This window comes from Rhea americana, unplaced genomic scaffold, assembly GCF_003343005.1.
Source record: "Rhea americana isolate MKP2758 unplaced genomic scaffold, rheAme1 scaffold_250, whole genome shotgun sequence".
In the NCBI taxonomy this organism is placed as follows: Eukaryota; Metazoa; Chordata; class Aves; order Rheiformes; family Rheidae; genus Rhea; species Rhea americana.
Window position 1 is genome coordinate 9,917 of NW_028186369.1, and position 21,719 is coordinate 31,635.

The following is a 21,719-nucleotide window of genomic DNA, read 5'->3' on the forward strand; positions in this document are numbered from 1 at the left end:
CTCACTGCTGCAGCAGGCTTTTGGTTCTTACCAAGAAATTTATTTTTTTTGCTTCATTGTACAGCAACAGTTATACGCTATTTCAAACACTAAGTACAAAAGCCCAAATGTATATATCCTGTTTTGAAGCTGTTTTTAGTATTTTAATAAATTTGAGGAAAAAAGAAAAAGAATGACAACTGCGTATTGTAACTTAAGGCCTTTTCTGAATATAGAGGAGTTCTGTAATTGAAGTGGAAACTCCTGAGTTGACAAAATTTTTGAGTACAACTTTGATCTGCTAATGTGCAGATATTTGTCTTCCCTTAGAAGTCTGAACAAAGGGGCATCTAAAACTTCCACAGTATTTGCTTAAACTTACTTKCTGTGAAGCTTCTTTTGCAAACACCACAGTTACACCAGGCTCCTCTGCACTAGTTCTATTTTAGGATGCAAGGTTCTTCCCTGGCACAAGCAGGACAAGCCATAAACAGGTAGTGAAGCCCAACATAAAGGTGAGCAAAATCTTGGCTGCTTTAAGCCTGTTGTCCTGTCACATGAAAGAAACTGTATTTACTCATGCACACACATTTTGTAGTAACCATCTCTTCTGCCTAGATAAAAAGTGWTTTTTTTTTTCCCCTGTGTTTTGTGACTTGCTTCAAAACTTGGGCTGACTCTGACGTTATTTAAATTCTGTGCTTTCTCAGGGGAGATTTTAAGACAAGAATCTGGCCATTAATTACCCTTTAACAGAAACTTTATTCAATATTAAGATTTTACAAAGAGAAAATTCCTGCTTTGTTCTCTCCTAAACTCAGTACAGCTCTAGAAATTTTCTCCTTGAAGGTCTGGAACATTTGCAGACCTGCACTGTAGCGATTCAGTGCATACGTCTCGKCGGTGGTATCGTTCCTGATAACGCGCCACCCCTTTGAACAACAGGCCGGCAATTATTCTGCCAAATGCTGCATTGCTAGAAGACACAGGAGCCTTTCTTACGGGCAATACCATAGACTTAGCCCCCTGCCAAGAGGTAAGCGGCTGGTTCCAGCCCTCCTGTTTTTCTGACGAGAAGTCTACTATGAGATCCTCCCTGTATTTTTAGCAGAACRCTCAAACCAGCCAAGGTTATAAATAGCTGGGGGTGGGGGCTGGGGAGGTGTGGAGAGGATGGCAGTGCTAGCCTACCTTCCTGCATCTGTACACTCCGTACCGGATAGCGATAGCTCACTAAATTGGCCTCCACTACAAAGTCCAGATGTCAAGTCAGGTTCTCTGGCTTCCAGCTCTGCACCCTTCCCCCCCTTCTTCCTCTTGTCCAGCCAGGTGACTGTTGAAGAGGCCCCAGCAGTGCCTACAAGCAGCCAGCTGGCAARAGTATGAGGTAGAGGTCATTTCTTTTACCCTTTGACTAGGAAGGGACAGTTTCAAGTTTCTTTTTCAGGTTCTCCATTAGTAGCAAGTTCTGCAAGGCCAGCCTCCTGCAGTCCCCATCTGGGTCTTTCTCTACCACATCTGTAAAAGAGGAAGACAGTGTTATTTGGAAAATGGCAAAAACTGCTCTTCATCTAACACTTCTATAACTGTTTGACTGACCATCACAAAACAGTACTAAAGGCAACAGCAAAAAGAACTGAGCCTCGGCCAGCCTTCAGCACCAGCAGGAATGTTTTGGACCAGAAGGAAAAGATGCACGAACTTGAACTGGAAGATGGCCTGAGCTGCATGAATTTAGGTAAGCCATGACATGTCACACATGGTAATGCTTATTTTATTCTTGTAGCAGAAGGAAGTAGTCTATGAGCTGCAACGCRTGCAGGGACTGTCTAACCCTGCATTCAACTGAACAACTTCCATGCCAGAGTTCAGGCTTGCGTACTTGAGATGCGTGTAACCTCTCTATAGCTCATCTACTAGCACGAATGCAGTTTGCAATCAGAAATCCACTTGCTCAGAAGTCTGTCTCCACTCTGCTGATTCCCACACTATAAAGAAGCGCTCAGTGTTGTTCCCTTCTGACACCAGTGGGCACGGTGCCTTTAAACAGAGGAAAGAAAGAGGCAGCCCCTGAGTTTCAACACRTTATCAATTCTTACAGACTTAGTCTTCTGATAAACTAGTAATTCTTTCCYGCTTTATGTGGCATGTAAGGGAAGGCTTTTGCCTTACGCTAGGCATGAGGCTGCTCCAGCAGCTGTTATTTCAGGGGCCCTTAATGGGCCTGCAAAGTAAAAACCAGGATGCACTCAGGATGTCGGAGCATGGGGAGCCTGGAAGAGCAGAGAGCCTGTGTAAGGATATCCTGTACGCACAAGCAGTGTGCTCAGAGCCCAGCACTGTCAGCCCAAACACATGACTMACTCAGATGGAGTAGGGCTATTTATAAACTCAGGGAGAGCTTTGCTATGGTGTTTCCATACTCCCTCTACAGAAGGCTGCAAGACAGGTTAGTACAGGCTCACAAGCTTACAGCCCGAGAYGGGCACCGCTTCTAATTGCATCAGCATGGACCTTGAATTGACTCCACTGAAAGGGAGGCACAGGGCACTGCAGTCCATTCAGATCCTTGCGCGAAACAAACTTACCCATGACACAGCTCTGCAGTATGTGCAAGGAGCGGGAAATTCCCTCAAAGGCAGCTGCTGAGGAATTAAAGGAACTAGTTCCTAGAAATGCTTAGGTATTCTGCTCCACTACAGCCTAAGAAAGATTAAGCTACTGAAYAGCAGGTCCAACATAGTATCATGGGTAGTGATAGACAAGTACAAGGTGGATCTTATCCTCTCTCTCTCTTCCACTGAAATGTCCCAAAGCACCTGCTAACTAGATAGTGCCAAGAGAGCAACTGTGATAGAAAGTTTTTACAGTGTGTTGAACAGTTCTGGTTCCAATGCAAAGTTTGAGGAGCAGGAACAGTCATTCACGGGCATGCTAGGAACTACAGCAGCCTGCGATGAAGTAAAAAACTAAAACAGATGCCTCATGGAAAACATTTGCTAGCTCCTTGTCCCTGTTTGTGCATTAGCAGTAGCAGGAGACATGGTCAGTTCTCTTGGCAGTTACACGTTGTGCAACGCTTGCATGTTTGATAGCTTGGCATTTTTCCTAGCTACAGCAGCAGATCTGATAGATGTCACCTCTTCTTACAAACCTTGGCTGGAAGAGCCACAAAGCAACAGCAAGCCTGCTAGCTTGAAACCGTGATTCCATCACAAAAACCGGTCACTAGTGACTGACCTCACATGTTGGAGCAGCAAGGGGGAGCGCAGCACAGAGCCCATGAGGCTGTTGTATTTCAAGGTGYAGCTCCAGAAGAATATGTAAGTTTTAAATAGTATTTGACTAGAAGTGGAGTGGAGTTGTATTCCTTAAGGTTTCTGAATAGCTCTTACAACAATTCACCCTTCTGTGCTATACACAGACAACTGTGATCTTATCCTGTTGTTATTTTCACCAGGATCTAATGCACAATTTCTACACAACAGCACTACGTGAAGAGAGGTGGCTGTTTCACTATCTACAGGCATAAAAAGATGCTACTACCTCAGTTGTCCTCCTGCCAAAAATAACTCATTAAAAACAGATTACACAGACCTTCATGCTGAAAAGATATTCAAAACATTCCTGGAAAGGCTTTACTTACTAACAGCAGAGAGAAGCTTATTCCTCAGAGCACACCATGTCATGGGAAAAGTAAAGTTTTTGGCCCCAAAGGGCAGCTCTCTTCCTTTTGGAGTGCACAGAGCTCCAAAACCTGCAGGGATCAGAGGCCGGCCGTGTCAGTGTCACTTCCTGCCTGCTCCCTGTGGGAAGCTAACTCACCAAGAGCAAGCCTGGTGAAGGAAACCAACCCTGGGAGTCACACAAGCTCCACTCCGACTACAGCAGAGGCTTCAGAGGCACAAAGCACGCAGCATTATTTCCTCTTGTGTTTCCAGCACACTGTGATACTCAACCACTGACTTGTGCAGTTCCAGGCTACCAGAACGCACAAAAACTGCACTTTGCACATAACGCATCTTCCCTCAGTACAAGCTACGGCATTTGCTCTCTTTCACAGGTTGCTCCTTCCATCAGCTATAGGAAGTCAGAAAACAGAGATATATTTGTCGTCTTCTTTTTTAGCACTAATTAAACTCATCCTCTAGGCATAAAGGGCATACAAAAACCTTATGTGTTACTGCCGGTCAAACTCGACACCTGGATGTAATCCGCAGTGTCACATTGCCTTCTGCAGCTCCAGAAGATGAGTAGTTGGAGGCTTATACAGAGAAAGAGGGCATGTCCTTCATTTGGGGATTTTTGTTTGGCTACTGCTTCCTCGCTAAGGTGAGACGGTCATACTAAAATGCCATAGGCACCTCTCACCTTATTCTTTAGATACTTCTGCAATACATCTCTAGATCAAAATACCAGACTTCACTCTGCTATAGACTTACGAGCAAGTGATTGATAAACACAATTATTGTGCAAGGCTCTGGTGGGCAGCACAAGGACATTACTGCTATTGTCACAATTTTTAAAAGGATTCTGCTTACAGACTGAAGCACTAACCAGAGCAACATTGGTGTACGTCTCCCCTTCTTACCTGCCAGCCAAGATTGAGTCTCCAAAAGCTCTTCAGTCATGTCTTCCAGAAGATGTTGAGCAGGGACACTAAGGAGTATGGAGGAGATACAGGACAAGAGACCCTGGCGCACATACCTGTTGGAGGAGGACTGAATTGGTAAGAGCCTGCAGCTTCTTGCTCCACCTTGATTTACTTAATATTCTTCACCCCAAAGGTCCTCCAGGTGCCACTGTTTGTGATTCTAATCACTACTGTCATACTCCTGCTGATYAAGAGTTTAATCATGCACTAGCTAGCACAGTGCCCTTATACACAGCCCCAGCCAAGCTGTGGTTTAGGGAGTCTACCATAATTCAGAGACCTAAAAAAAAATCTGGAGTTGAACAGAAATTAGATATTTACAGCATTTTGGCTACATGTCTTGATTTATTTCCAAGATTGAATGTGGGAATTCAACCTATCAGGTTTTCTTAGGTCCCTGAATAAAAGTTGCTGAATTATCAGCAGGAGAGTTGATCAAGAAATTTGTAATGCTTTCTACAGGTAGTGACTGTCTCTCCACAACAGAAGGCACTAGCTAAATTTGTTTGTTCGTCTAACATCGAAGTGACAACTTACTTCATTATAAATTCTTGCTCTTGAAATACTCAATGTCTTAAAAACAGAAGGCAGGAGGAGAGTAAAGAAAAGAATGCATCAAGTCATCAGCACGCTCAGTCAGGTGCTTGTCTTGGACAAAGACAAGCCATGGCTGGATACTTGGCTCAAAGCTAATCCTTAAAAATGAAAGCGTACAGGTACAACTTACGAGTCAGTGTGGAAACGCAGAGCCCAAACAAACTCCAGCAGTGCCTTTCCCATTGTGGTGACTGCCTGTCAAAGAGGATTGTGAGAGAAATGCTCACAATTCAGGTACCGCTGAATTCCCAAAGCTAGAAGCGATTCCTGCTACCTGTATGCTCACGTAGCCTTTCTTACCATCGCATTGACAGCCAAGTACATCAGGATTGCTAATGTGTGCACCAATCTTCCAAGCACAAAGTGATCTTCTCCCAGTAGGTCAAACGTTGACAAAGGCCTGCAAGTGCAAGATACACAGTCCTGTAGCGACRGCAAGGCTGATCAGTGCACTCTGGAATGGTCAGAGTGGTGGGTGGTTATGCAGAAAAAAACCCTCTCTCACAAGCTTCTGTTCCTAAAACAATCATTGTAATAGAAGCATTCCCAGTTTAGTACTGGCCACAGCTGCTTCCTCCTATCTCTAAGAGTTAAGTATCCTCTACTCTTATTGTATGTAGAAAAAGTGAGACCTGCTGTTAGCTTTACTTAGAACTACATGCAAAAGCTTCATGGCCATACTAGAAACAAACCATTATGCTTGGTATGACAAGAATCTTACAAGATTCTTACAGAATTGATTATTACTGGTTCTTCCACAGGTAAGCAAAGGCATAAGACAACAGACTGTGTCCTGCAGAGGTGAAGATGTCTTCCAGCTATATCAAAAACCTATTTGGATGACAGGCCCAGATTTCAGCTAGAGTTAACTTCTGTTAAAAGACCAAAGCCTCAGTTTTGTGGGTTAGGATGAGCCGCCCAAGGTGGGTGCTCAGCCAAGGTACTATTCAGTACCAAAGTCATCTCCTGTGCACCTGCCAACACGTTATTCTTCATAATGCACTTACTGCAGGGTCTTACGTAGTCCCTCCCCCAAAACCGTCACAGGTTAGGTCTGAGAGACAACACGACACCTTCCTCCCTAAGCCCTCTCTGCATGTGCCAGGCATCAGCRCACTGTTGTATCGCAGGACTGCTGCACAGCTTCTAGCTTTGTTCTGCTAGCCTCAGAGCAGCAAAGTAGTTCTTCCCCGACAGCTGTCATGCCCACATCCCAAATTGTTCATGCTCACCTGTCAAAGTTCTGGATCAATGGGAAGAAAAAGTGCCCAGCAATAGAATTGAATGCGTTTGGGCCAGAATCCTGTTCCACTTGAGGCTGTTCAAGAGAAAACTGAAGGCTAGAAACAAGATGCAGCATTCTGCAGTTCTGTATTAACCCATTTCACCAGACATTGTCAAGACTATATACATATATTTTTAAAATCACTGGAATATACTTCTCGCATCATCTCACCATCCTGTAGCAACTGCTTGCTTGCACGCTTAGGGCTAGACTGGGTCTCCTCACTTGCAACATCAGATTCCCCTCACACTCGCCTCTAAATATTTCAGTACAATTTAACTCAGTACTGCTGGGTTAGATACAAGAAACAAGAATACAGGGACAAGAACAAGGGATAAAGGAGCTCTGGAAAGGAGGTCTTCCAGCATGAGCCTTAAGGGAGTTCTGGGGCCTAGGAAACAGATATCAATTTATCTTCCCAAAAGAAAGGAAGCTTGAAGCTACAGTCCAGTCCAGAGACTAATCTGAAAGAAGCAGCTCTGCAGTCCGTGAGATGCACTCACAGCTCCCTGCAGCGGCCAGACGTGCTCAGAGCAAGCACAGAACAGCAACAATTATCTCTCAATGCGAGGCAAGGAATTCAAGGTTTATTATCCCGTCCCTGGTGGGAGATGACTATGGGAAGTGATACTTCCCACCAGAAAAGATTTAGCAGAAGATTGAAGTGGAATTAATGTTTTAAGTTATACAGTCAAAAAAAAATAAATAAAATAAAAATCAAGGAGCAGCAAACACAAACCCAGCCTGGGAACAGCCTTCCCACTAATTCTAAAAGCACCCCACTTCCACAAAAATCCTGCTTCCTGTTAGTGATCAAACACTTTGGATTGGGCCAAACTTCACAGGTAGTTTGCTCTTTTTAGTTAGAACTACAGCAACTCCTAAAGTCACTCCTCCTGCCTCTACTTGAGCTGGATTTTACATTACTATGTTTCTGTGCTGATTTCACCTTAGCAAACCTCCGGGTCTTGCTTTTGATCCTCTCATCAACAATCCTTCTCCAGTCCTTAGAGCTGTCAGTTCCAGGAAGGAGCTGGATACAAGGTTTCTGAGCACCAGAATGCTTGTTTTTCCCTCGGGCTTTGGGATAAGACATTTCCTGAGCGGCCAAAACCAATACCTAGAGTAAAAAAAGAGGGAGGTTTTATTAGAAAAGGATAATCCCTGCTGTAGGGAACAGCAACAATAAATGAATTGTCTGCACCCAAACTGATAACAAGGCAGAGAGGGACAACGGGTTAAGAACAAAGAACAACAAGATGAGTAACTGATCCCCAGATAATCAACTGGCTCTGAGGTATCAGGCCAAATACTCAGGCACTTGGCCCTGGAACAGAACAGTGGCTCCTTGTTCATGGACAGAAAGTAAAACGGTGTGCAGGGAGTCAGAGGCACACTGCTGTCTTTCAGAAGGTGAAGCCGTAACAGACTGACGACATGTTAGGAAAAAGAGGCTTTTTCTAGGCAAATGACCACCGTTATGTCCTGCATTCTGTGGGCAAAGATTGCTGCATGTTTYGAATGTAGCAGGGTTTAGAACGAGAGGAGAATGCCAGGCACAAATGCTAAGGTGAGAGCTGCCCGTGCCTCTGCCTCCTCCCAGTTACACCACAGGGGTACATGGGAACCGTGAAGGGAAGAGAATAGCACAGCACTTACATCGAGAATGTCCATGCGCTGACGAAGACTGTAGTTCAGGGAGTAGAACTGAGAGGTCAGATACTGTGCTACCTGTACAGGAGAAAACAAAACAAAAACAAAACGGTATTGAAGAGCAGTGAACACAACCCCAGCCTGGGAACAGCTTTCCCACTAATTCCTAAAGCAGCCTGTTGCAGGAAGAATCCTGCTCCCCGTTAGTGAACAACGAGCCTCCAAGAGATGGGAGGAGAAGAGCTGTGTGAGCATGGGAAATTCAGAGGTTTTTACTTCTCGATTCTCCCACRGGATGTGAATGACAAACAGGACTTCGCCATTCTTTTGCACCTCCTGTACAGCGGTATCCAAACAACTGCCACTGCTGGCAATTACAAACAGCAGCCAAGGGAAACCTTTTGTGCCTCGGTTTCCCTGTATGTGCAACAGTCTCCCTTCAGTGCTCACCTGATTTGCCTTGTCAGGTATACCACAGCAGCAGTCTCCACAGTTATTCCAGTCCTTTGCAGCTCTGACACAGTTTTCCTTTTCTCCTTGTTTCATTCTTCAGTACRTAGCCCATCTTTGCATAAATGCTATTCTAACATATTCCAATAGGTGCTTCCACCCAGCTAGCAAGAGACTTCACCTGCTTAAATCCTTGCCCTTGCCTCGACTGGAAAAAAGGAAGCAGTAAGGGGAACTCACAGGTACTGGATCAGTGGTTAAAACAGCTACTTGGGCTCTCTGACGGAGCTCTGCAAAGCCTTCAATGCAGGTCTTCTCTTCCAGATGCAGTAGTATTTTTGCCAGCTCCACACTAACCTGTTCAAAATATGAACAGATGAATCAAATCACTGCACGTGTTTACCTTCTCACAGGATTTACAGAAGAACATCCACTGTCTAATCTTATTTTTTTCGTGAAAGACAACAAAGGAGCAAAATATAGGCAAAAGTATGTCTATTACTTAGGAGAACGAGAAAACACGTTAAGCTAAACGCCATCAACACAAGTATCTCAAAGCACTGTACAAACCTCTCAGCTGATTTCTCTTCACATTCACTTTGTGATAGAGCTTTCTGGACGAATCTTAGCATCGTGAGACAAGGAGGATCTGTCACTATAGCTCATGGGCTGAAGGTACAGTACCCCATCCAGCTCAGCACAGCGTCTGACAACAGCAGCAGCCAGCTGCACATCRGTAACCATGCTGCACGCCTTCCCTCGCTCAGTGGACAGAGGCTTGCTTCTTTGGCACTACAAATCCTCATTTCAGATATCCGCTAACAACTGATGGCGAGCAGTCATCACATCAACATTCCCTTCCCAAATTCCTCTCACCTGAGTTCTCCGTCTAAACCAGTACAACTAACTACTCCCTCAGGGAAACATTAGACACGTACAAACAAACAGAGAAAGTCCATTTGATATTCCCCCCCCACCCTTTTTGCTGCTACGTTTGTGGGATTAATCTGTTCTGTAGGTTGCATTTCTAATGTTCTTACTGCCCAGCACAGAGCATGCAGCTTCCAGTACCCTCTGTCATCTCAAGCTGCTGGCAGGATCTACTTGGACACACATTTTCAGTGCAAGAGCCGCCAAACGCCATCCTGGCACCTTTATGTACATGCTGCCATCTTTGGTCACCTTTGCCAGCTCCGTTGCTCCTCTGCGCTATGCAGCCTCATCTCCAAAGACAATATTCCCTTCTATTTCTCTTTCCAAGTTGAAAGGTCTGAATTCAAGTGTTCCTTAGCCTGGCCTGTTGCTTTGTTGGCAAGTTTAGTCTCTTCACAAGGACAAAGGAGAAACCCTGTATTAAAGCCCACTGGAAACATCAGCCCGTGGTACTTTACCTCTCTTGTTGCTGCTGGATTCTTTCGAACCAAGCTCTCAAGAGCCTTGATTGTAGTGTCCCATTTGTCCACATCATCAGATCCTGTTAGGACTAAGGACAAACAAAAGCTATTAACAGAATGGTCAAGCTCAGGTATATATCCCAACCTTCCATGGCAATAGTTCTTCTCTAACAATAGGAAGGTATTGCTAACCCGATACATGACAGGCATTAGGAACTAAACTCAGAAATTCATAGTGCGGCCCTTGAGCCCACGTTACTGAAATTCTACAGTTTTGTCCAATCAGCTTAAAAAAAAAAATCCAGCTACATGGATGGGCCCCTTTCACAAACACAGAGTAAGAAATAGATGAAGACTCAACCCAAAATCTCATACCTTCAATGCAGTCTCGAATATATACAGGAGCCTTAGTCGTCTTTAATTCTTTATCCTCTGACATGTCGTAAGGGATGAGGTCATCATCACTGTTAAAGAAATATAGAGGCAAGAGTTAGTCTGTGGGGTCTGGACACTCTCCCTTCCACAGATATCCATACAAAAGGGAAAGACACAGCACATACACTCTTCTAACACTGTCACTCTTGCATCATGCGGTAGCACTGCTGAAACCTAACCTACGAGGGGTCAGACAGCAAAGGAAATACTGGCTATAAAGCACAAATGTATGTGGGATTGACTAAAAAGCTCCTCCATGAAATATAAAAACATAGCAAGTGCCTTGAAAAGAAGATACTAGCTTTTGCTACTAAAAGCAAAAGGTGGTATGGGGTGGGGGAAAAGAATGTTGGGTTCTTTTTTTTTTTTTTTTTTTTTTTTTTTTTTTTTTTTAAGTTTAGGGACATTTGGTGTGGAATTCACCTATACAGAAGTAAACATCTCTACTTCAGTTAGTCTATACTTCCCTTTAAAATCAATGGGACAAAAAGAACAGTTCAAGGTGTTTCATCTTCTCCCCAAAAGGGACTAAAACAGATCACTTGAATTGTGCCCTAGGACTACTTTATACTGACCACAGAGAAGACTATGGTGACAGATTCCAATAAAAACACCTGCATYGCTTAAAATGAAGCAAGATACAGCCTCTGGAGCCAAGAGTCTCCAAAGTCAACAGAACATTTCAGCTCTTAGCTCATTATTTTAAAGGGGAAACAGTGAGCCCAAGACAGGAGCCTAAATGCTTTTATGGGTCTGGACCTTTCTTTATAGTTTGCACAGAGAGCCTGGCGGCTTCAGAATAGAAATTGGGCGAATTACTCACATCAAAAATTAACAAATGATCCTTTTCCCAAGGCCACTTGTATCAATTGTTATTTCTGTTGTCTACCTTTTGCCACCTACCTCAGGGTTAACGAATGATGCAGTAATGCTAGACACAAAACATTGCTATCTAATAAGATTTGGGGGGAGGATTTTTTCAAYGTATCATTTCGTTTAAGAGCGATGACCGCATTCGCCCTACAACCCTGCTGGTCTATGCTCCTGCCTACAGCCTGCCGCTGAGGCATTCTGCTTTCACCAAGGAGCACGCAGTGAACAYGTACAGCCAACAGCTCAGAGCCAAGGGGAATTCAAGCGACTCCGGTGTGAGAATTCTCCAAAGTGAGCTGAACAGTAAGGGGAGACCAACTGTTAACACACAGGTTTAAAAAAAAAAAAGAAGGGTGGGGAGAGGAGAAGGGCCATTCACCCATGATAAAATCATGCTAGTGTAGGCCCATTTTCACAGCACACTTTGGCATTAAGAGGCTTTGGTGTCTAGATCCCTCACAATTGCTCGATCCCGCTGGGCAATTCTTAATGCCTTTCTAAACCACAGCCCTGGCCAAAAGATGCTTTTGTCCTAACCCACACATAGCTTAGAAAGTTGAGGCTTTTCACTTTGCAGATCCTGTTCTCTATCAGACTCTGAAAAGCRCTACTCACAGAGCTTCTCTCACATTATTTAATATATCCAAATTGCAGATGGAGGCCATTATTTTATGTTGGTCTTCAATTCAGCATTTGCTCACATTTCAGTGAACAAGCCACTTTTAAAAAGTGCTAAGAAACGTGAGGGATGAGCTGCAAGAAAAGCCTTATCTGCACTAAGCAGTTTTGTGCAGTTCTGTGAGCAAGAAGAAATGGTGAAAGAAATGGTGATAGGAGAGATCTGATTTCACACCAAAATTGAAGTACTTGCCCCAAGGAAGAAGGGCAAACTAAACACATTCTTCAAACAGCCACCTCAGGAAACCCTGTGAATTACTCTGAAGCCAAGTGTAAGAGCAGTTCAGTAAACAGATAAGATGGGTCCTCTAATAAAATGGATAAATACACCCATATTTTCACTACATTCTACCAGGACACATGTAGCTCAGTCAGTCCAATGGATTAAATTGAATGGTTGTACACGATGCTGGCTTTACTTGAATTATTGACTAACACACTTACAAAGCTCCCTACTCCGCAGAATACCACTCACCTGAACAAGGTCTGATCCCTCGTTCCAGCCAGAAAACACAAGACTTGCTAACATCAGCAGGTACCGATAGCTCCTTCCTCTCCGAGTCTGCTCATAAGAACCTGCCGAATATATTCTACTACCTACCAGTTTCTTGCCCTGTGGCTTGTTCTAATGCATACCTGTCAAGCTCAGCATCCGACTCTCCACCTGGTGTCGCACAGGCTGCTGTAGATGGTTTCTCATTGCTCTCCAATACCACTGGCCGTGCAGCATCTGCTCTTTCATTCCTGCTGTGAGCAACAAGCAGCATCAATAAAGTAACAGTCCTTATTCGCAAGACACTACTGACATCATGCAACCTTGCTGCTTAAAAGGAACAGTAGATACTTATTTCTGCTGTGGTCTCCCACCTAGCTTGACCTGCATTAGGAACAAAGTACTAGGAGGGGGAATGGGAGAAGAGACCTGGAATCTCACAGTGAAAGAACAAGTGATGACAAAAATTAAGTTAGCTAATTTGCTGCATTCCAGCTGTACTAACTTCTGTCTAGGACAACTAAGGAAAGACTCATTTGTGGTAAGTGGATCACACTGGCCTGCATGGTATTCAAAGCTAGGAGCAAAACYGAACAAATAGAGAAGAAGCATCTTTAACTTTTCCTAATGGGATGAATATGATAACAGAGAAAAAAAATCCATCTGTATAACTATTTCTGAAGCCTTGGGCATGTCCTTTCACCTCTTTGCTTCTGAACTGTGGTCCTGAACAGCTATCTGTGCTGATGAGGCTCCTAAAATGCAAGTAATAAATCTGTATTTCACTGGAGTTCTAGACAGCTTCATTTCCTAACAACATTAAGTCCTTCCTTCATTTGCTGATCATGTGCTTCAAGAGCCTCAGAAGATGCCATGGAAGCTAAGAGTGCCACAGAACCAATCTTTAGACATGCTAGATTTTTGTTATGGAGGAATAGGTTGGGGGCATATGGTCCAAATTCCAAAAGATTCTCCAGATGTGAACAGAATGGTCTGGCTGATGTTACTCAGGGGCACGCATGACCCCTAGAAACTGCAGTACGGTTTCAGTATGTGCAGCTGTCATACGAGCAGTTTTAATACAGGCTACCACTTGAATTAAATRAATTATGAATTTAACATGATTGTACTGCCTTGTAAGAATAAAGTATGTTATAATGCTTTATAAGAATAAATATGACACAAATTTTTAATAGTGCATACTGTTCTGGCATGTATAACTGAAAAATGGTATGGAGAAGGGGAAAAAAAAGAATGATCAGAGATACAGAACAGTTTCCATATAAGAAATAACTAAATAGATGAGAATTCTTCAGTCTGGAAGAGACAATTGAGGGAAGATATTATAGACATGAAAAAAATCACAAGAAGCACGAAGAAGATAAAAATGAAATGACAGATCTTTTGCAGACGGAGTCCCTACTGATAACCTAGAAAAAACACAAAACTTGCCMACTTTGTTCAGTACATTTAAAATCTGCTACTTAAAGGGGCATGGGAAATGAACAGTAGCAATATCTTACTCATCGTCTGGAAGGCTGGGGACAACACAGCATGGTGGAGCCTGCACCAGAAGGGACTTCAGCTCTCGCGTTTCATTGTCTTCTTCATACTAGACATTCAGAATAATTGTTATTGCACTGTAAGACTGCAAACGTGCACAGCGTCCATCCTTCTGCTATGTAAAAATGAAGACTGAATCATGAGCAGCTGAACACCTACAAATCCCATTTGTTTCAATCACGAGGCTGCCACAACTATTTTATTTATGCTATACAGCGATCTGTGCCTTATGTAATCTTTGTAGTAGGTTTCAGTACTCAACAGTAGTACTGGTTCAGACCTGGTCACAATGTTATTTACAATCTTTAAAACATTTAATAAGCGGCAACACAACATGATGAATGATGCAGATTTTTAAGGAAAGAAAGGGATTTTAATCACGTAATTCTTACAAACTTAATGAGAGAAAGCCTTGGAAATACCAACTCAAAGCAGGTGGTTCCTACCAAGTCAGGGAACATTCACTGCTGGTTTAGTTTTGAAGTTCCCTCTCAACTTAATGGATCAGACTGCAATTCTCTTGTGCAGTCCTCATTATCCTCTAGCAGTCCTTTACTACCAACAGTTTACCCTAACCTTTGCCATCAGATTACTCTCTAAAGTCACTCTCATGCACCTATGTATTTTTAATACAATTTTGTTTTGGAAACAGATTACTTCTCTTTTTGGAAGTGTTGTCGCCACTCTTTATTCTCAGGTAGAAAGTATCAGCATTCACTATAACRCCCTAAATCATTTGTTTTAAAGCTTGTATTTCCTCTTAAGCCTTGCACACTGGAGAGAAATTTCATTAGGMCCTCACCTGAAATTTCAGGACAGGCCCATCAGTGTTTATCTTCAAACTAATGCTCTCGGCCACAATCATTCCCAGATGCCGTATCTGCGGCAGACTGCTATCCAGGTGGCATTTTACACCTGCCATCATGCTTGTGAGAAGCTCTAGAAGACAAAAAGTGTGTCAAATAAGGAGGTGGACAAACATCCATCTTTATGTCAGTTCCCCAAGAGCGCATCTTTAGCTCTCCACGGCTCAAAAATAGGTAGGGAGATAGGAGGGGCCTAAAAACACAGCCACGACTGCTGCTTTTTCTGCAACAGCAATATTTCCCTTCGGCACCGATTTAATAAAAACAWGCTTTTCCACAGGGCTACAAAATCAACAAAATATTACAGATATAGTCTGAATTTGGAATATTTAGTTTTTCACTGAAATATAAAACAAGAAGAGCGGTAAGTCAAATCAATGTTTAGTTCACTTTTTGATACAGTGTTTTGAAACCTCATGTTGCAAAGTGAAACATCAAAACATGCAAAAATTGCAAATTTTGACCAGTACAACAGTTGTGTAGGGGAAATTTCGCTCACTATCTACATATGTACAGGTAGCTAATACCGATAAGTCTTAGCCCACAGAAAGTGCTGGCAGCCACCTTTACCAAACAGAGGTCAGTCTATCAGCAGTAAGCCTATCAACTCACTCAGGAAAGTTTTTTTTTTTTTTTCTTTTTTTTTCTTCCCTCTTTCAGCAGTTGCCAGATAGAAAATGGATTATAAAACTACAGCACTGTAAGGAAACAACAGGTTATTTATTCTCCTACAGAATTAATTCTGGAATGAAACAGATTTGTGTTCTTGTAAGTCAACCTTCCAAAAACAAACAAAAAGCTGCACAAAGAAGTAACAGAAATAACTCTAGAAAAACACAGATTTTTTTTTTATTTCAGTAAGAAACTGAAATCTCAAAGCAGGACCCCAAAGTGTTACAAACTGTATAAACACGGGACAAAGAAGAGGTCCTTGCCACTAAAAACTCACTGGCCAAGTATGACACAGATGCATGGAAAGAGGAGCATAAAGCAGCAGTAAGGAATTACTGGTTAATAGGACTGGTAGTCTCGACACTGCTGCCRCCAGTAATAGGTTGTGTAGCTTTGCTAACTAGTACTAACTTTACTCACCTAGTGAGTAATCACACTTGGAGGGAGCAGAATGACATAGAGGGATGCACRTGGACAGTCAGGGTCTAACCAAATAGCTTTTTATTCTCGGTGTACTTTAAATAAATGAGTAAACCCTTCAGATCTTTACTCAGGCTCCATTAGCAAGCTATAAATCGCAAATCACACCATTCCTCTAACCAGTGTCTCAGAGTCATTCTTATTCTTCTTGTGACAAAAGTTATTGGTCCCTAAACCGCTGTTTAGCTGAGAGAGCCTTAGTTCAAAGATTTGGTTCTCCAATTTTGTAATTTAAATATATGCACTTGGAATTGTCTCTTATCAGGACTAAAGAAAAAGATTTCCAGTAGGTCACTCTGTTTGCCAAGATAAATTCAGGGCAATTTTGTTTATCTGAAGTTCAAAAACATGATTTTTTTTTTTACTTACAGTCAGACTTTCTTTTAAGCACATATATCCCACTGCTCCCTCCACCACCTCACCTTGTCTGCAGCTCTCTATCTCAGGTTCCTTCAGGTGGGAGAGGCAGATGAGAATGGCCTTGCTAATATATTGTTGCTGCTCAGGTGGAGAGTGTTTCACAGCACTGCTGCTGCCCCAGGTCTCCAAGAGTTCTTGCAGCACCTAAGTCACAAAACGTGAGYTGCCTCAAAATTCAGCTTTACTACACAAAAGCAATTTCCTTTCTGAAGGAATGCTCTAACTTCCATTCAGCACAATATACATTCTGATAGTCCTTCGGTCATCATGCTTCTTGGTGCAATCACACTCTCCCTACAAACCAAGCTAACTTTGTATTTCATGACTCAAAATGATACTATGTTTGGTCAACTGAGAACTCCACACCAGCTTGGTCTAAGTTCAGTATGTTTTTTTAAGTCCACTCTTCAAAGTCTACATAGCTGCCAGTACTGGCTGATAATTTCTGAACCTGCAACCAATTAAAAAAAAAAAAAAAAAGAAACGAAAAAAAGACAGAAGTGTAGAGATTCCCAGCGATACAAAGTTCCTAGAAGTTCCACTACGCGGCTGACTTGAAGAGGGAAAAGATCTGCATCCCTGCTGAGGAAAAGGTAGATAAGAGATGTTCCAAAACATCAGCCATTCAGCGCACACGTAGCTCTGAACCAACTTTATCACTTGCTGTCACCTGTGCAACAACACAGACAGGGAATGAGGGAGGAAGCTGAGAAGGAGGGCACAGGACATCTGTAGGAATCCAGGCTTCACTGGTTCTGCTACTCAGAAGATATTTTGCCAATAAAATGTGGAAAAAAAAAAACACACGAGCAGTGCAGAAAGTCTTCAGTTTGTACACTTCAAGCTATTTATCCTGCACTGTTCAGCGTGCTAAGGCTTTCCTCACTGTCATGGACAGCAACAGAGGTAAATYAGAGAAGAACTAGATTTCTACAACAAACACACTCTCTCTCATGCAGTATAATTCTTTCCATCAGATACCTCATCAAAAATATTACTAAACCTTACTTTGATCAATAAGGCACGTCGAAGGCTGTCCAGTGACAGGTAGCCAAGGACATTCTGTAGCACTGCAGTCTGCAACGAAAGCCACAGGTCTTTTTTTTAACTAGGCATAAAGTTATCAGCCACAAGGACAAACACATATATTTCCTATGTTAATCTTTTCATTCCAAGGGATTGGATCACAGCATTCACAGATAGAGAATTAGGCAAATTAAAAAATGAAGTGCACACAGTTGTGGAAAACTACAAGGAAAACCAGGATGGGAATACACTATTTACATTATTGTGACTAGACCAGCACAATTTCAGGCCAACACGAAGCAGATCAGACAGAGAGAATATCCCTCATTCCTCCTACATTGCAAGCCAGGAAACAGTTCCTAACACCATATGACAAAATTTAACGTGTGCAAGGAAAATAAATAAATAAATAAATAAATACACAACCACCAAGGTTAGCATATGAGTATATTCTGCTACTGCACTGAAATACATTATTACAGGCCACAGCTTCAGAGCTGTCTGTGGAAGCCAAGAAAGGCTATTTCTGGTGAAACTCCTGGAGAACTGACAAGCTCTGATGCGTTATTGTGCTCAGCAWGACTTTAATAACACTCTCCCCACTGTGACAGATATGAGTGGTGTGAAACCAAAGAACTTTTGTTCATTTGCTGACACTGTACCTTCCACTCTCCTCGTATTTACTGCTCTACCTCCTCCCCAGCATAAGCCAGAGCACAAGACTTGTTTTCTACATCGTTATGGGCTCAGCCTCCCTTACATGGGCCGACTACCTGCTTCACTTCTATCTTGTGTGTCTCCCTTACGCTATCAGGAAAAAAGAATTTCACATCAAACTCAGGCCTCATCTTATCTCTTCATCTCAATTCTTTTCCCTGAGRGTGGTTCATAGTTTCTTCAGTCTCTTCTTTCAGACCCTAAATCGATTAGACACCTCCAGCTCCTCAGAATACTGAAATTATGTGCCAATACCCACTTGGAGCCAGAAAAAAAGGACAGCAGTGCTGCTGATCAATCCAGAGAGAGTGTACATGAATCCCATGATCTGAAAGCAATCAATTACCCCCTCTCTTATGTTCAGTTAAGGGAATGCAAGTGAACAGCAACTGAGCTCAGGTACAAGTGGAGAGTGAGAGACTCCGGGATGATTTCATAATAAAGAGTTAAATCTTCCTCATGACAGGAGAGTTGGAGCTCAGCTGAAAAATACATCAATACTTTGGGAAAGACAGGCATTCCTGCACGACTGTTCAAAGCAGAGTCCTTACCGTGTAGCCATACTGCAAGAGCAGCAGCTTCTGCGTCATCACAAACTGAGCTTTCTTGTTTTTCACAACAAGGTTCCCCAGCAATCTAGACAAGACATCCGCCCTAGCAAGACAGGTCAATAGCAAAACTTTAGGAATTGGTGCAATTGCTGTCATCCTACCACTAATCACATTGCTGTGACTAGCAACGAAGTCAAAACCTAAGGAATATTAAAACAGCTCTAAAAATTACAAGCCAGTCACTGACAGTGAATAACACTTTCACTTGTTTTCTCACTGCAGAATACAGATCTTTAAGGAATGGTGCAGGCTCTACCTGAAAGGGAACCGTCAGCTATTTTAACTCTAGAGTCTCTCAGGAAACAACACCGTAAGAAACGGCCTACACAAACATACGCACAGGCAAGCATCTTCCAGAAACTGACTCTGGAAGTATTCGTGAAATAATTCCAGCCTTTGCTCCAGATCAGAGAGCAAAACAAGAGATCTTACCCCGACGCTCTCTGAACAAAACCAAGGACCACTGCTTCCATCCAGCGGTCTGGCACACATTCGACCAGTCGCCAGCATATCCTTTGCCAGATACAGTCTGACTTGGTGAGGTCTGTTAGGCGGGGCACCAAAACGCTCAGAATTTCTTCTGAAGTGGAAGAGAAGAGAGGTGAGTACTCTAGATGGACAGAGCTRGCACACATGTACTGAAAGTCAGCCTGCAAATTTTAAACTCCTTACAGAAAGAGAACCATAATAAATGATTCTGAATTATTCCTCTGGGAAGAAGCAACACGTGGCCTAGGAAGCAAAGCCAGACTGAAAGCTAYTCATGTGAGAAGGCAATTACAGACAGGCAGTGATTTTTGCTGGTATTTACAATATCCTTTCAGACCACTGGAGGAGAAGCACTAGAAGAGYGTTTAATAGCTGTGTCCAAAATGGCAGGCCAGAGAGAAGGCTAACACTCTCATCAGCTTTTGAGAGGAGCACAGCACATTCACACAAGCTGACACAAAAGCATGGCATCTATCAGATACATAGTTGAGTAATTTCATAAAGCAAAGAGCAGCCAGTATCTACAGTATGATTGACAAGAAACCCAAAGTACTACCTGGCCAGTCTCTCACTTCTTCTGTTGATCACGATCACACTTATGTTTCCTTACTAATTTAGAGTAACAGATTTTCCCTCTCCCCAAAATAATATTGTAAAGCACTCACTTTGTCTCCCGTGAATGCATACCTTCCCCAGCACATGAGACACAAAAGAGATTGAGCAATCCAAACCACCTGGGACAAAACAGACAGAAAATTAGCAGGACCAATACCAGCAGCCTCCAAACAAGCTTCATAAGCAGCTGTGTACACTTCTGCAAGTCCTGAAGCCTGAAAACCCACATTAGTTTTTCCTCTTGAAGCAAAGTCTCTTCCTCCCTCCATTACCTGCCTCCGAGCAGAAAAYAGGCACTGAAACACAGATAAATTTTACCTAACATTTTATACAGGGAAAACAGGACACAAAGTAGTTCAGTCCTACTGTAACACAGTGGTAACAAAGCCGCTGTCTCATTCRGCGTTGTTTAAATTTTCCAAACAACTATTTCGGCACAGATCCAATCAGAAGACTTTGGCAATAAATGAGGCTAYTTAACAGCTCATAAGATYGCAGCTTCCAGCTGGATTTTACACWGCCTAGGTCACCTGCCTCATTCCTGCTACCTCACACTTCCAGGCACAACGAACTCCAGSCTGAAGGATGAACGTGAAGTCCTGCGATACCCCGATCTACATTTCAAGCACGAGCAGAGGAGGTCCRCGCACAAAACGCTCTTTCAGAAGAGCTCTCTCTCCATAGCAGAGTCCTCCTGCCATCTCACCTCTCAGAGAATCAGAGATCTTCTGCAGCACCTGGATAACGGCACTGCCCAGCAGAGGAAAGTAGTTCTGCGGGAAGAACACGGCTGGGTTTTTCCCCTGGAGCTTATTGCTCACGCGATCGGGCAAACACACGATGTTGCCGAGGAGGCTCTCCTGCAGCTCAGGCGAGCGCTCCTGCGCTTGCTGCTGGCAGGCCTCCCACATGAGGGCCGACAGGCATCCCTCCTGCACGAGCTGCTCCAGCATCTTCACGGCTGCCGGCAGGCAAAAGCCAGGGCTGGAAGAGAAGAAGCCAGAATAAGCCCCAGTCCCCCTTTAAGCAGAGAAAAAGCAGGAATAAGCCCCAGTCCCCCTTCAAGCAGCAAAAAGATGCGCACGCAGTCGTACCGCTACGGGGATCGAGCCAGTGCTGCTCAATATTGCTACAGCGGTAGAGAGTATTTAAAATTTAAAGAGCTTTTAACCCGTTTCTCCACAGATTTGGCCGGTTGCTAGGATCAGGACAGCCGCGGCCAGCCGCCGCTGCGGGGCCGCTCGGGACCCCGGAGCCCCTGCGACGAGGGGGGTTTTGGAAGAGCGGGGACCTGCCACAACCGGGGCCTCCCCGGCCGCGCTCACCCCGCCGCCGCCACGGCCTCCACCAGCAGCGGAAAGGCGAGCGCGGCCGGCGCCCCCGCCACGAAGCTGCGCCACAGGCGCTGCCGCTGCGCCGCCGCCAGCGGCTCCGGGCAGCGGCTCGCCGCCAGGCGCCGCAGAAAGGCGCCCAGCTGCGCCCGCTCGCGCTCCGCCAGGCCAGCGGCGCCCCCGGCCGCCTCCAGCGCGGCGCGCAGCGCGCCCAGCGCCGCCGCCTCGCCGCCGCCCTCCAGGGCCTCGGCGGCCGCCCGCAGCGCGCGCCCCACGCCGCCCGCCTCCGCCATGACCCCGCCGATTCGCCGCCGGCTTCGGCCCGCGCCGCGGCGAATCTGCGGGCGCGGCGCCGCTGACGCGTAGCGGGCGCGCCGCGCCGCTCTTAAAGGGACAGGGCGCTGCGAGCGCCGCGGCGGCGGCCCGAGGCAGCGACGC

At 44.3% G+C, this 21,719-nt stretch overlaps 1 protein-coding gene and 1 long non-coding RNA gene across 6 annotated transcripts; one reads left to right on the forward strand and one right to left on the reverse strand.

The window, feature by feature from the left end:
• Nucleotides 1-1,080: 1,080 nt before the first annotated feature.
• TELO2 (telomere maintenance 2) lies at nt 1,081-21,597 on the reverse strand. Of its 5 annotated transcripts, none has more exons than XM_085306985.1 (20): nt 21,276-21,597; nt 20,657-20,934; nt 20,001-20,069; nt 19,279-19,426; nt 18,787-18,889; nt 17,501-17,569; nt 16,495-16,636; nt 14,857-14,993; nt 14,015-14,103; nt 12,635-12,742; nt 10,388-10,476; nt 10,010-10,101; nt 8,859-8,975; nt 8,175-8,246; nt 7,465-7,635; nt 6,463-6,548; nt 5,531-5,630; nt 5,361-5,425; nt 4,571-4,686; nt 1,081-1,497 (listed from the first exon to the last, which is right to left on the reverse strand). In XM_085306985.1, exons 1-20 carry the CDS (start codon nt 21,572-21,574, stop codon nt 1,394-1,396), a joined length of 2,454 nt encoding a protein of 817 aa, XP_085163111.1. In that variant the 5' UTR covers nt 21,575-21,597; the 3' UTR covers nt 1,081-1,393. The 5 variants fall into 5 exon arrangements, with proteins under 5 accessions (XP_085163111.1, XP_085163110.1, XP_085163113.1 ...); XM_085306984.1 differs by having other exon boundaries at nt 12,635-12,745; XM_085306987.1 differs by lacking the exon at nt 21,276-21,597 and adding an exon at nt 21,045-21,274 and having other exon boundaries at nt 12,635-12,745.
• LOC146594708 (uncharacterized) lies at nt 4,654-13,684 on the forward strand. The gene is made up of 2 exons (XR_014896115.1): nt 4,654-4,708; nt 12,462-13,684. It is a non-coding gene; the product is annotated as an uncharacterized LOC146594708 (long non-coding RNA).
• Nucleotides 21,598-21,719: the final 122 nt, after the last annotated feature.